The 15,384-nt window shown below is 39.9% G+C and overlaps 1 protein-coding gene across 1 annotated transcript in view; it reads left to right on the forward strand.

Moving 5' to 3' along the window:
* The window catches only part of SS18 (SS18 subunit of BAF chromatin remodeling complex), a 56,513-nt gene that overhangs the window by 25,575 nt on the left and 15,554 nt on the right, over positions 1-15,384 (forward strand). The window contains exon 5 of the mRNA XM_065397746.1: positions 7,366-7,587. Coding sequence (XP_065253818.1) covers positions 7,366-7,587 — 222 coding nt within the window. The remainder of the gene's footprint in view (positions 1-7,365; positions 7,588-15,384) is intronic.

Below are 15,384 nucleotides of genomic sequence, written 5' to 3' on the forward strand. Positions count from 1 at the left end.
TTCATTGGGTGAACCTCATTCTTGTGTTATTTGAAGTGTTTTAAATAACACTCCCTTATCCATTTTCTCCATGCCATTCATGATTTTATAGACCTCAAGAATTTCCTCCCTTAGTTGTCTCTTTTCTAAGCTGAACCATCCCATTCTTTTAAATTTATCCTCGTATGCAAGCTGTTCCATACCCCCTCGTCATGTTTGCTGTCCTTTTCTGTGCTTTTTCCAATTCTAATATATATCTTTTTTGAGATGGGGTGACCAGAACTGCATGCAGTATTCAAGGTATGGGTGTACCATGGCTTTATAAAGTGCCAGTTTGATACTTTCTGTCTTTTTATCTATCTCTTACCTAATGATTCCCAAAACTGTTAGCTTTTTTTTGCTGCTGCATATTGAGCAGATGTTTTCACAGAATTATCCATGACTCCAGCAAGATCTCTTTCTTGAATATTACAGTTAATATTAGAACTCATCATTAAGTATGTATAGTTGGGATTATGTTTTCCAATGTGCATTCCTTTGCATTTATCGACATTGAATTTCATCTGCCATTTTGTTGCCCAGTCAACCAGTTTTGTGAGGTCTCTTCGTAACTCTTTGCAGTTTGCTTTGGACTTAATTATCTTGAGTAATTTTGTATTGTCTGCAAACTTTTGCTACCTCTCAGTTTACCCCTTTTTCCAGATCATGTATGAATATGTTGAACAGCACTGGTCCCAACTCCCAGTACAGATCCTTGGAGGACCCTGCTATTTACCTCTCTCCATTGTGAAAACTGATCATTTATTCATACTCTTTGTTTCCTGTCTTTTAACTAGTTACTGATCCATGAGAGGACCTTCCTTCTTATCCAATGACTGCTTACTTTGCTTAAGTGCCTTTGGTGAGGGACCTTGTCAAAGGCTTTCTGAAAATCTAAGTACACTATATCCACTGGATCACCCTTGTCTACATGTTTGTTGACCTCCTCAAAGAATTCTAATAGATTGGTGAGGCATGGTTTCCCTTTACAAAACCTGTGTTGACTCTTCCCCATCATATAGTGTTAATCCATGTGTCTGATAATTCTGTTCTTTATTATAGTTTCAACCGATTTGCCTGGTATTGAAGTTAGGCTTAATGGCCTATAATTGCCAGGATCGCCTCTGCAGCCTTTTAAAAAAATTGGCATTACATTAGCTATCTACCAGTCCTCCAGTACGGAGCCTGATTTAAGCGATAGGTTACATACCACGGTTAGTAGTTCTGCAGTTTCATATTTGATTCCTTCAAAAATCTTGGGTGAATGCCACCTGGTCCTGGTGATTTATTAATTTGTTCCAAAACCTTTTTTTTATTTGGGGCATACATATTGTTCGAGCCTCTGTTATGGTGTTTTAGGTAGTTTCCATGCAGCTTGCAAGCATTTCACTCTTGTGATGTTCCTTTTAATTTCCGCAAAAATAACAGGAGTACTTGTGGCACCTTAGAGACTAACAAATTTATTAGAGCATAAGCTTTCGTGGGCTACAACCCACTTGGGTTGTAGCCCACGAAAGCTTATGCTCTAATAAATTTGTTAGTCTCTAAGGTGCCACAAGTACTCCTGTTATTTTTGCGGATACAGACTAACACGGCTGCTACTCTGAAACTTTTAATTTCCATTTAACTAGCCTCCCCATTTTTATATAGATCACATTTTTGAAATTAAATGCTACTGTGGTTGGTTTCTTTGGTATCCCCTACCCCAAGGATGTTAAATTTAATTACATTATGTTCACTATTACTAAGCGGTTGAGCTATATTCACCTCTTGGACCAGATCCTGTGTGCCACTTAGGACTAAATCAAGACTTGCCTCTCCCATTGTGGGTCCCAGGGCTAGCTTCTCCAAGAAGCAGTCATTAATGGTGTCTAGACATTTTATCTCTGCATCCAGTCCTGAGGTGACATGTATCCAGTGAATATGGGGATAGTTGAAATCCCCCATTATTATTGTTTTTTTGTTTGTTTGTTTGTTTTTGTAGCCTCTCTACTCTCTCTGAGTATTTCACAAGCACTGTCACCATCCTGGTCAGGTAATCAGTACAGTAGTATATTCCTACTGCTATACTCTTATTATTCAAGCATGGAATTTCAATCCAAAGAGATTCTGTGGTACTGTTTGGTTTATTTAAGATATTTACAATATTGATTGTATGCTTTCTTTCATATTGTGCCACTCCTTCACCAGCACGACCTACTCTGTCATTCCTATATATTTTGTACTCTGGTGTTGATTATCATTGTTCCACCACGTTGCTGTAATTCCTGTTATATCAGTATCCTCATTTAATACCAGACTCTCAAGTTCATCCATCTTAATAATTAGACTTCTAGCATTTGTATACAAGCACTTATGAAATTTGTCAATATTTAGTTGTCTTCTTTCATGTGATGTAATTGAATGGGACTCTCTTTCGTTTGACTGTTTCTCTTCAGTTCCGACCTGTACTTTATCACCTTCTATCCTCTCCTCTTTACTAGGATACAGAGTATCCCTTTTAATAAATCCTCCCGCTTGGGATGTGTCTGTCTGAACTATGTGCTCCTCTGTGGCTGTCGGCTTTCCCCTAGCCTTTAGTTTAAAAACTCCTCCATGACCTTTTCAGTTTACCAGCTAGCAATCTGGTTCCGTTTTGTTTTAAGTGGAGCCCATCCTTCCTGAATACCATTCTTTGTTCCCAAAAGGTGCCCCAGTTCCTTTGTCCCTCCTCCCAACACTATGTCTCATCCACACATTGAGACCCTGCAGTTCTGCCTGTCTGGCCCTGTGCGTGGAACTGTGCATTTCAAAGAATGCTACCATGGAAATCCTGGACTTTAATGTCTTCCTTAGCAGTCTAAATTTGGACTCGAGGACCTCTCTCCTACTTTTCCCGGTGTCATTGGTACCTATATGTACTACAACCACCTGCTCTTCCCCAGCACTGCACACAAATCTGTCTAGAGGTCTCAAGAGGTCTGCAACCTTCGCACCAGTCAGGCAATTCACCATGTGGTTCTCCCAGTGATCACAAACCGAGCTATCGATATTTCTAATAATTTAATCCCCCATTATTATTACCTGTCTCTTCCAAAAAACAGGGATTCCTTCCTCTGGAGAGGTAGCCTTTGTGCAATAGGATATCATGACTCCATCTGGAAGGAGGGTCCCAACTATAGGTTTGTTTCCCTCTGCTCCAGCTGGATGTTCTCCTTCGGTGAGAATTTCATCCTTCTCAACAGCACAGAGGCTGTCAGAGTGAGGGTGGGACCACTCTACTGTGTCCCAGAAAGTCTCGTCTATGTACCTCTCTGTCTCCCCAGCTCCTCCAATTCAGCCACTGTGATCTCAAGGTCTTGTATTTGGTGTCTGAGGACCATGAGTTACTTGCACTGCATGCACATATATGCCCCCTGCCCACAAGGCAGGTAATTATACATGCTGCATTCAGGGCAATAAACTGGATAGCCTCTACTTTGCTGCTGGACATCTGCCTGCATTATTTTAACTCTTGCAGAGGGTTTTTTTGTTTGTTTGTTTTTTGAGGGGGACATTTATTGGCTTAAGTTTAGAGAATGGTCATTAGATGTATCTGGCTCTCATGCTCCCTCTCTAATCTCCCTCGCAAAACTCACCTGTTTGCTAGCTCCTCTGGTCGTATAGGAGTTGGCTTTTTAAACTCCTGTTCTCCCTGAGTTATCCCTGGCCCCCTTGTCAGGGGATCCTTTAGGGATTAGGGATCAAAGGAGAGCAGGCTAGAGCTTTGTTAGGAAGCTTTCAGCCTTACCTAGACTAGCAGGTCGCTTGGCTCAGCACACAGCTCCCCCAAACAGAACACACTACAAACTTCAATCAAGCAGGCACATGGCAATCAAGCAAGCACACAAAAACCACCAACCAACCAGACAACAAGCTCACTTCAAGGGTGAGTTTCTATATTTCCTTCCCGTTTGGCTTTTTTGTTTGTGTATGATCCTTGACCTTCATTTTTTTCGTATACATCTTGTTGTTTGCAAATCTGCCAATGACTGCCTCTGTAACACTGTGTATAACAGTGGTTCTCAAACTTGCTATTTTGCGGACCACTTGAAAATTGCTGAGGGTCTCGGTGGACCACTTAATGATCTTTTCAAATGTTGTTTGTACCGTTAGCTAACTATTGTAAAACGATCTGGGGCTGGGAAGGAGGGTGGTATTTCCCCCGCCACAGCAGCTACAGAGCTGAGGCTGGGAAGGAGGGCCGTCTCTCCCCGGCAGCCGCAGCCTTGGAACTGGGGAAAGTTGCCTCTTTCTCTGACCGCCGCAGCCCTGCACATCCCAAATTCCCCCCACCCCCTCTTCTCACCCCACTGCCCCCTCCCACCTACCCCCTATTCTCCCCAAGGCCACCACCTCACCTTACATGTGTGTCTTCTCCAGGGTCCAGGCACCTAATTAGTGGAGCCACGCCTGCACGGCTTCACTAATTGGGTGGGTGGCTCTTCATTCTCTCATGTGCGGCCACCCAGGCGCGCACCTTAGAGGGCACTATCCGCGGACCACCTGAATGGAGCTCGCAGACTACTGGTGGTCCGCAGACCACAGTTTGAGAACCTCTGGTGTATAACACTGCCTCATCTAAAATCCTTATCTATGCCTTAGTTTCTTCGGACTTTGAATATTGCAGCTGGGTTTCCTTGGCCAAGACCTGGCTCTCCAGACATATAGAATGCTGATGTGCATCTTTTCAAACATACAGAAAAATACAACCAAATTGCTATGTCCTCATACTGCTCCACTGGTTCTGTGTTTCTTTTAGGATCCATTTCAAAATTGCCTTGTGTTTTATATCCTTTATGCAGCCTATTTCACAATGAAAGCCTTGAGCCTATTTATAGACCTATCATTTCTACACTCCCCACTCAGCTTGTGTAGCGTTGGCCTCCCCTCTCTGCCCCATCACATAATCTTGCTACTGGTAGTATGATAGACTTCCTTCCTGTGACGGGTTCCCTGGGGTACAACCTGCAACTGTGGAATTGCTGTGCCCCCTTAACTCTCCAGCCTGGGCTGTCTCTCACAATGCTTTGCTAGTGACAAGCAGCAAACCCCTCCAGGTGCCGTTATCACTCAGCCACCAGCATGCAGAGACAGACCAAGCCAATTTGAGTGCTCTCCAAACCACTCATGAGCTATATGCAGAGAAACACAGCTAGTCTCCTAATCCCCCAGCCTTGCACCCCAGAAATATACTGTCTTGCACTGCTCAAGACCTTCTTTTGAACAGTGTAAACTTATTAATTAATTTGCCACTTCATCAAAGGAAAATGGACATGCCTCCAGTCTTTGTAACCTGAGCAGATTCCCCAAACACTTTAGACAAACTCCCTGGTAAGGATAAAATATTAAAATAAGTTTATTAACTACAGAAAGATAGATTTTAAATGAATATAAGTGGTAAGCATAAAGGTAAGAGATAGTTACCTTAAGAAAATAAAAAGTAAACATGCAGTCTAAATCCTGAACTTTTAGACTGATTCACCTCTGGTTTAAACAGCTTTTCTCACCCCACTGGATGTTGCAGGTAGGTTATAGTTCTTAATACACAGACTGACTTTCCTTCTCAGCCTGGGACCAGTCTCCTCAGTTCAAGTCTTTGTCTTCCCAGCATTCTTGTTGCCTTCAGCGTAGGTGGGGGAGGAGAGACGTAATCGCATGATGCCACTGCCCCTTATTTTATACCCTCAGTCCATGTGCCTGGAAAATACTGGCCCAAATATGTCCTGGTGGGCCTTGCTGAGTCACAGAGTTGAGCAGTCCACCTGGTGTGGTCTTCTGCAACTGAGTCATAGAGTTGAGCAATCCCATTTGTGTAGTGCTTACGCAACGCTGTTATAGAATTGTAAATCTCTTGTTTACAACTCTCCTGCTGATCAATGGTTGTTTAACACCTTCCTGTGTGTGGGTCACCTCCTTTGTTGTCACTGGAGAACTAGCAATGGGCGACTCCCAAACTCTCAACATATTTCAATAACAACCATACAGAAAAATCTCATAATATCATACACACTAACAATATACGTATTTTGACAGAACAATGGGTTTCAGCAGATCATAACCTTTCATATGGTATCTTACATGGCATGCCTTGTATGAAATATTACAACCATATACGAATGATGAATATGAGAGTTACAAGGGCTACTTTTAGGTACCGCATGTCATACAGTACTTCCCTCTTAGGATGCCTGTCATTTACATAAGCCTTCCTGATTTCACTACCTTTTCGACCCTCATATCTGATTAGAAAATTTTCTCCCTTGCCTGTTTTTCTCTCTCTGCTTGTATTTTTTCATTTTAACTTTATAACTGTATTATCTAATACTGTGTAAAGTTTTTGGGGATAAAGCCTATATGAAAAAAGCTGTACAAAATAAAATTGTATTCCACTGCCACCATAGAGAGACCAAAAAAAAAATTCCTTTTATAGAAGCAATTTCCAGTTACAAAAAATAAATATTTAGAATGTGAACAGCTGATATTCAGATTGGGAGAAAAGGGACTTCAATTCACATCTCCCAGCTAAAAGAATAGGTAAACTGATCAGATGGTGTCCTATCAAGCAGTCATGTTTATACTCTTTTTAAAATATCCATTGAGAGTGCGTATAATCAAGAGATCAATCAAACTCCAACCAGTCTTGCCAGGAAGGGAGGAGTAAAGGGTGAAGAGGTATAACTGGCCATATGGGTGTGTGATCAGGTTGTTCATCCTTTGGGTCTTCACTGGGAGCAATGGTGAGAGGTTAACTGTTTTTTTCTGTAATCTGTAAATATATTTGTAAGCTTTTGGCTGCGTAGTTGATGTTAGAACCTAATGTTAAATATGCTTATAATCATGTGGTGTGTGTGTGTGTTTCTTTGAGCTGTCTGAAGGTCAGTACTTGTTATTATTTCCCAAGTATTAAATACCAGTTTCAAAAGAATATCTAGGTTAACTAGTATGAATAAATTAAAATCTATATAACCAGGCTCTTGAACCTAGAGATCCTACTGTTGCACTGATCAATAAGGGGTGTGTTGAAATCAAGGTGTATGTGAGCTAAGTGCTAAAAGGGCTAGCTTTGCACAGAGTATGGATTTAAGAAAGGCTGAATGATCATTTGCAACTTTTATTTTAAAAGTTTCAGCCATTATATAAGAGATAATGTAAAGTCACAGTGGAACTAAACTTAATGACAATTGCAAACTCTGTTTTATGATTTAATCAGGTCAACAAATCATAAGCCAACCCACTGATTTAATAAATGTACATAATATAATTAGTGTTGTGACTGCTGTTGATTATTTAATGGTACTTAACATAACATGTTTTTTCTCTCCAAAGGACCTAACCATATGCCTATGCAAGGACCTGGGCCTAATCAACTCAGTATGACAAACAGTTCCATGAACATGCCTTCAAGTAGCCATGGGTCCATGGGCGGTTATAATCACTCAGTGCCATCTTCGCAAAGCATGCCAGTGCAGAATCAGATGACTCTGAGCCAAGGACAGCCCATGGGCAACTATGGCCCCAGACCAAACATAAACATGCAACCAAACCAAGGTAAATGAAATTTAATTCCTATTAAATGGGGGTCAGCTAGAAAACGAGGCCTCTTATGTAAGCCTTTAAAGGCGGAAAAAAGCCTTTATTCCAAGTTAAAGTGTTTCCTTTTCTAAATATCTTTATCTTTATGTACCTAACGATCTTTGGGTGGGATCCATGAGGGGACTTAGGTGTAGCAATGCTGAGCACCACAGCACCTAGTAGGCGCCTAGAAAATCATTAGAACCACTAGAGTCCACAAAGCTTGAGTTAGGCACAAAGACTCCCTATACAATGAATGGGGAGAAATAGGTACCTAAGAACATGATCCACAAAAGCCAGCACACTAGCTGGGGAACTGCCTAAGCTAGCCCATGGGAGATGCTGTTCAGCAGGATGTATGCTAAGCCCCTCTCCTTTCTTGGAGATAGGCGCCTGAGTGGGAGAAGTCATTTGAACTGGGTCGATCATCTCTCAGTTGAGTGCCCTAACCGCTAGGCTGTGGAAATAGACTGATATGCGTGTCCCTCAATCTCTCCTGTTGAAGTTGGTCCACTTTAATGAAACAGTTGAATAGTTAAATATTAATTGGGCCAGAGATAGAGTTAGAATGATTCTATATCCTAGTGGTTAGAGTACTCACTTGAGAGGTGGCCAATCCCTGTTCGAATTCCTTCACCCATTCAGGAGGATGGGGACTTGAACTGGGGGCTCTCCCATATCTTGGGTGAATACCCTATCCACTCGGCTAAAGGTTATAAGGGAGGTCCTCCTTTTCTTTCTCTTCCCCTTTCCCCACAGGCTATATTATGTGAACTAGCCTGAGGGGGCTGATCCAGTAGATGTGCTCAGATGCTATCTAATGAATAGGGCCTCTATATTAAGCTTAGGTGGCTGAATGCCTGTCTTTCTGGTTTGTGAATTATTCTGGCTCTTAGGTGGGAGACAGGCATCTGGTTGCCTAGACTGGGCAGTTGTGGAGGAGATAGGTGCCCAGGAGTGAGGCTGCAGTTCGCATGTCCAGAGGCAAAAGCTTAGGTGCCAAGTGAGTTTAAGTACCTATGAAGTTAGACAGCAGCTGAGCTGGAGTTTTCTGGATTGCAATGTTGCCTAAAAATGGGCATTAGGCACCTAAGTACCTTTGTGGATCCCACCCTTCGTTTCTTTTCTCCTGTGTTTCAGTCACTTCAGTGTTTTCAGTCATTGGGCCACATTCAGACACAGTGTGAACCACTGGAAATATCTGTTTTTGCCAGATCTGAAGGGAACCTATGTCTTTTTTGTAGTGTTATTTATGTAACATTCTGCATTTAGTGAAGAGCATGATATAAAAGAGTTATTACTTTGCTGTATGTATCTCCTGTAGAAATGTACCATGGTAAAACAATACATTTTTCTTTTTAAGTACTGACACACAAGTCACTCTTCAATCTCATGGATAAATGGAGTAATTAAGATTAGATAGTCCCAATAAACATTTATAGGAGACTATCTAATCTTATGTATCCATATGTATCCCTGTTCTTTATCACACATATGTTTTTAATTTGGAATAGCTGTTTCTTTTCTATTAGTAATAGAATTTCAGTCCCAGATACAAATCTGTTTTTACATAGTATTTTCTGATGATGTCTTTATGCATAAAGTAACAATTCAGAACTGATTCTGTGTCTAAGATATTTATCCAGAATAAACAGCAGAGATGCTCTGTCCTGTTGACAGTGTGGTCCTTGTGTTAGTGCCAAGTACACTGCAATATAAAAATATGATCCTACCACAATGGTCAAAACTATTTACTTGTTTCTATGCTATGTATTCACACAAATGCTCTTAACAGACAGGCAGAACACCGCTTGCTCGTTGTGAAGTCTTGCTGCATTTGATTTCAATACGCCGTCCTCTAAAAACCAAACTATGGACTCCAAAATGTAAATGCAGTAATGAAAACATGTTTGTTTTCTATCTACTATCTGGATTGTATTGCAAATAAGTCAACTAAAGAATACATGTGGGGCTCCCTTTACTACTTCTGCTATGAGAGAAAATGTTTTTTATTTTGGAAGGCCCTCTCTTCGGTCACTAATATGCATAATACTGTACTGTGAATTGAGATTGAGTTTTGCTCTCCAGTAGTGTCTTTTGTTCCATGTTTTGTTGCACATCTGTCTGTTGTCCGTGAAGGAATACTTTTTCTTTTTATTAGGTCAGCTAGAGGTTCAAATCAACAGGAAGATCCAGTCAGTGTTAGTACGGAAGACAGTCCAGCCATGAGTTTGGTTACTGTTAGCAAAAGCAAGAAAACTGATGATTCTGAGATTAGCCACAGTCGTAGTTACATAGCTCTAAGAAATCTGGTAGTTAAGAAAAAGTACAGTAGACACACGGCTGTGATTGCAAATTGGAGCAAATATACCTCTGGCTGTAAGTTGGTAAATTTTGTGTGTTTATTAGGCAGTGGGCTGGAGCATTTTTTATAATATTTATGAATTATTTTAGAAAAGTATTGGACATATTGCAGCTGAGGTTTACCTAAATTATAAAGACTTGACTCTTAATAAGTAAAGTAAATGATGTAGGTAGAAGTAAATACAAGGAAAGAATTAAACTAAATATCTGTGCAAAAATCAGTTTATTTTGTAAGTAATTGATCTACTTTAAACTTAGGAAGTTAGTGATTCACCTATTTCAAAGTAGTATACTTCATGTTCCTTCATAGTATTCTTTGTACTATAATACTTGCCCAATACATTGATTTCCCCTCCCCCCCCATCAAACTTGGAAATTGATCATTAGAAACTGCAAAAACAATTGTAGATTTGTTAAGACTGTAAAAGAATTATTTGAAACAATAAGTTATTAAGAAGTTGTGGCAATTCGTTGGAATAGATTACACTTTCTAAATTGGTTGCTGAAGCAGCTGATATGGTAGTTCCATTACTGAACAAATATCAGTACTTTAATGGGTTTTCAAAGAGGGGATGGAGCAGCATCTAAACAAATCATTACTTTGCTTCACCGTGGAGCAGGAACTGTTGCTGAGACAATTATATTGGTGGAGCTGGTAACACTGCTAGTATCACACAGCTGGCCATGGAACTCTCTAGACAGTTAATGTTGATTTTTGTTAACTCTTGGAAAATTGGGGAAGTTACAGAAGACTGGAAGAAAGCGAATGTTATGACAATATTTAAAAAGGGTAAATGGGATGACTTTGGTTATTATAGGCCTGTCACCCTGACATTGATCCCAGGCAGCACAATGGAACAGCTAATATGAGATTTGATTAATAAAGAATTAAAAGAGGGAAATATAATTAATGCCAGTCAACATGGGTTTATGGAAAACAGATCCTGTCCAATTAACTTGGTATCTTTTTTTGATGAGATTACAAGTTTGGTTGATAAAGGTAATGTAATAGTAATGATAGAATATACTTAGATTTTGACTTCATACCACACAACATTTTGATTAAAAAACTAGAAATGATCAACAAGGCACACATTAAATGGATTTTAAACTGTCTGTCTGACAGTTCTCAAAATGTAATTGTAAACAGGGAATCATCAAGCAGGTGTGTTTCTAGAGGAGTCCTTCAGGGAGCGATTCTGGGCCCTATGCCGTTTAACATTTTTATCAGTGACCTTGAAGAAAACATAAAATCATCACTGATTAAGATTGCAGATGATACAAAGATTTGGGGGAATGGTAAAACAATGAAGAGGACATATCACTGATACAAAGCAATCTGGATTGCGTGTTAAGCTGGGCACAAGTAAACAATGTGTGCTTTTTAATATGGCCAAATGTAAAGTTACCCATCTAGGAGCAAAGGCCTTACAGGATGAAGGCTCTGTCAGCTGAACAGGAGCTCCCAGTGCAATGTTTTGATCAAAAGAGCTAATTCAGTTTCTGAAGTAGGAGTATGGAGGTTATATTACCTCTGTATTTGGCATCAGTGCAACTGCTACTGGAATACTGTGTTCATTTCTGATGTCCACAGTTCAAGAAGGATATTGATAAACTGATGCGGGTTCAGAGAAGAACCATGAGAATGAGTAAAGGATTAGAAAACATGCCTTATAAAGATAGACTTAAGGCGCTCAATCTATTAACAAAGAGAAGGTTAAGGAGTGACTTGATCATGTTTGTTACCTAGATGGGGAAATTTTCTTCAGTCTAGCAGACAAAGTTATAACAAGATCCAGTGTCTGGAAGTTGAGGTACACAAATTCAGACTGGAAATAAGGCACACATTTTTAAGAGTGAGGATAAAAAATGATTGGAACAACTTACCAAGGGTTGTGGTGGATTCTTCATTACCGGCAACTTTAAGATCAAGATTGGATGTTTTTCAAAAGATAAACACTAGTTCAAACAGGGATTAAAACAGGGGAGTTCTGTGGCTTGTGTTATGCAGGAGGTCAGACTAGATTATCACAATGGTCCCTTCTGGCTGTGGAATCTATGAAATAGAGCACCCAAAATTAGTGGATATTTTTGACTTTCATCACTCCGTGCCTCTGTTCCCTACTATCTGCAAAATGGAGATAATAATACCATCTCACCTCAGGGATGTTGTGAAAATAAACTCATTAATGTTTGTGAAATAGTCAGATACTATAGTGATGTGTGCCATAGAAAAGCCCTTGAAGAAATTAATAATTCAGTCTTTAGAGCAGGGTTTGAATAATGTGATGGAAATAAGGCATGAGCCACACACTGAACAATGATGATAAAATATTATGGTATAGCTGCTTGTTCAATGAGTACTGTCCATCCTGTGCACTGAATGAGGCAGTGAGTGGTCTTGTGGAAAAATGTATGTGATCATGTAATTAAAGACTGTATCAGAATGCATATGCTCAGGGGCTAATTAAGGCTGCATATAGATAATAACCTTTAATTATGGCACTTGCTAACTTTTGAGTGCTGAATCTGCAACATTAATGTTCTTTTAACATTTTGTGTGTGTGTGTGTAGTTACTAGTATGGGGTCATACAGAAGTTATCATTTGAGTCTGATGGTATTAGTGGGATAGGAATGAAAACACTTTTTAGTATGGCAAAAAGTGCAATAATGTGATTTGTTATCAGTATCTACTGTATTAATTATTGACTTGCACTAGTTTATAAGACACCTGCTGAAGGAATGCCGTGTATGAAAATCTAGAGCCTTCACAAGATGGTTTTACAAGGTCAGTCCTGTTACAACTGAAAATTTTAGTCTTCTTGGGTTGTGGAAAATGAAAGATCCACAGGTGACTCTCATAATGAAGCTGTTGTACCACTCTGAGAAAACGGCAAGGAATATTAGCCAACCTTTATGAAGAATATGGGAATGTAAGATGGCTGAGCGAATGTGGAACAAAAACCCTTTGTCTCCCTTTTTTTTTTTTTTTTTGTATACAATCCTACAAGTTTATTGGTACAGTATATTGAATAAGATATTCTGCCATTTTTAACAAGACATTTTTGCTATCTGGAGACTGTTGTAAGCAGAATTTTTCAACAAACTGGAGTCTCTATTTACTTAGAAAGGACTCCTTACGTAGATTGAATAGAATTTTTCACATCTGCATTATGGTGACAAACTATAGAACTCAAATACTTTGATTAAAAAAAAAAGGCCAAAATAAATAACACAGCCTTCTCAGGAATCCTGTTTTTCATGTCCCTCTGCAGACCACTGTGGTAGACCCCATTCCCCTGCCTGAGCTGAGATGAGAGCCAAGTATCTCTGACTCACCAGTCTCCATGTACTAAATATTAGACACATGTTGCCTGCCCAATTAAACAGCAGAACTATAGCTCTGGATGTCATGTTTGCCTTGCCAGTTGTTGAGGGCTCATTGCAGGACTGTTTGCTGAACCTGATGGTAAGATTTTAAAGACATTTTCATTTATTTAAATATATAAAATATCCTTCCAGACTTCTGGCTACTGTGCAGTAGTTACAAACAAATACATAAGAGATCACAAACACCACTGACTCCACTGAAGCAAACTTCTCCCTTTCTGTCTACCCCAAAACCCTAAACAGCACTGTCCTACCCAATCAGTAAAAGACTGGAAAGATAAATGAGCCTAACATAGGGTGCTGATTGTCACACAATTCAGGCACTAGGGAAGAAGTGATTTCCATTGTTGAGGACCCTTCACTCTGAATGTCCTGCTACCAGCCCCTTCCCATTTAAACAGAGGGCTGTTAGTTTGAACACCTCTGCTGATTGCAATTGCCATGGTGTAACACACAAGGAAAGGCTGTTTCAAATATAACCAAGACCGAACCATTTGGAATTCATAAGTAAAAAAAACCCACCACCTTAAACTTATGCACTGCATTCTGTACTAACTTCAATTTCATATGGTTTTAAAGAGTAGCTACCTATAGGAATCATACCGTGAAGAAAAAAAGGCATGGCTGATTGTGAAAAGAGTCTGCTTTCAACAGATGCCACATTCTACTTGTCAAGTGCAAAGGTTTAAATAATTGAACTGCTTTGAATTAGAAATATTAGGTGTTTTGCCCATCTGGCAAATTATTATTTTTATTTCTTAAATGTCCTCTCAAAAATGAGGACGCCTAGAAACTTCAAATCTAGTTTGCAAGGTGAAGGCCTTGTAAAGCGGTAGTTCCTTCTGCTATTTTTCAATTAGTGGTACATATTGGAAAGATATTTCTGGTGTATTAGGAATAGCAAATTGCTCCCTTGACACGTTACAAGGCTTTTGAGATCCTGCTGAAGAATCTTTTAAGTTTCCCCTGTAACATTAGCAAGGCTTGCAAAAGGTATGAAGTTTTGTCTGTTTATCTTTTACCTGGGCTTCCAGACACCTGTGGAGTTTCTAAGCTGCAAAGATCCTAGAAGACATTAGCAGTTAAATGTATGCTTCATTGGAGTTCCTAAATGCTGCAGCAGCTCCTGCAGAGCTACTGTGTTATAGGAATTCTTATCACCAGTTATCAGCCCATCATGGCTAGCGGTCAGTTCCAGGTTTGTGACCAAGTACTCCCTTTATTTTGCGACCTCTCAGAGGAGCAAAATAAGGTAGAAAAAGTTTGCTGAATGTCACATTGTTTCTAGACATGCACTCTGTGTTTCATATAATGCCCTGGGTACACTGGCCAGAACTATGACATCTGGGATCACTTTCTGATGGTATTCTTGGCATAGGTTAGTGTTTTTCAACTTGTGGTCTGCAGACCTTTGAGAATCTGCAGACTATGTCTAAGGGGTCCATGAAAGGTGACTATGCAAATAAAGTTTCATGGACCACAGGTTGAATTTCAAAAGAAGTTCTCCATTCAAAATTTTTTAGGGGTCCGCAAATGAATAGAGGTTGAAAACCACTGGCTTAGGTCATCTGGCCTTCCTATTAAAGCTCAACCTCAAAGGTGAAAGATCTGCCCTTTTAATAACAGAGGTTTATTGAGCAGCAAAACCGATTAAATTCTGGAGATGGAAGAGACTACATCTTGCAGCATGGGCTTTGGGTTTGACCTAGTGGTGTCGTCTTTTGGGGTCCAAAGACAGTTCGCTTCATCTGGTTCCTCTTTCCCTTACCTCTCCTCCAGCAGTCTCAACCATGTCAGCAGCTATTGTATTCTTGTCATATTGTACCCTCTCACTTTGATATCTAAGATCCAGTGGAAGACAAAAACGTGAGGAGACATTTTAAACAGTCAAATTTTTCTATCGCTTGTTCATCCTCAGTACCTGCCTGGCCTCAAATTTGTTAGGTTGTCCTGGAGTACACTTCCAGTCTGCATTTACCTTACTCTTCATTTTTCCCATATGTTTTAAGATTAGTCTG

This window comes from Emys orbicularis, chromosome 2 (assembly GCF_028017835.1).
Source record: "Emys orbicularis isolate rEmyOrb1 chromosome 2, rEmyOrb1.hap1, whole genome shotgun sequence".
Classification (NCBI taxonomy): Eukaryota; Metazoa; Chordata; order Testudines; family Emydidae; genus Emys; species Emys orbicularis.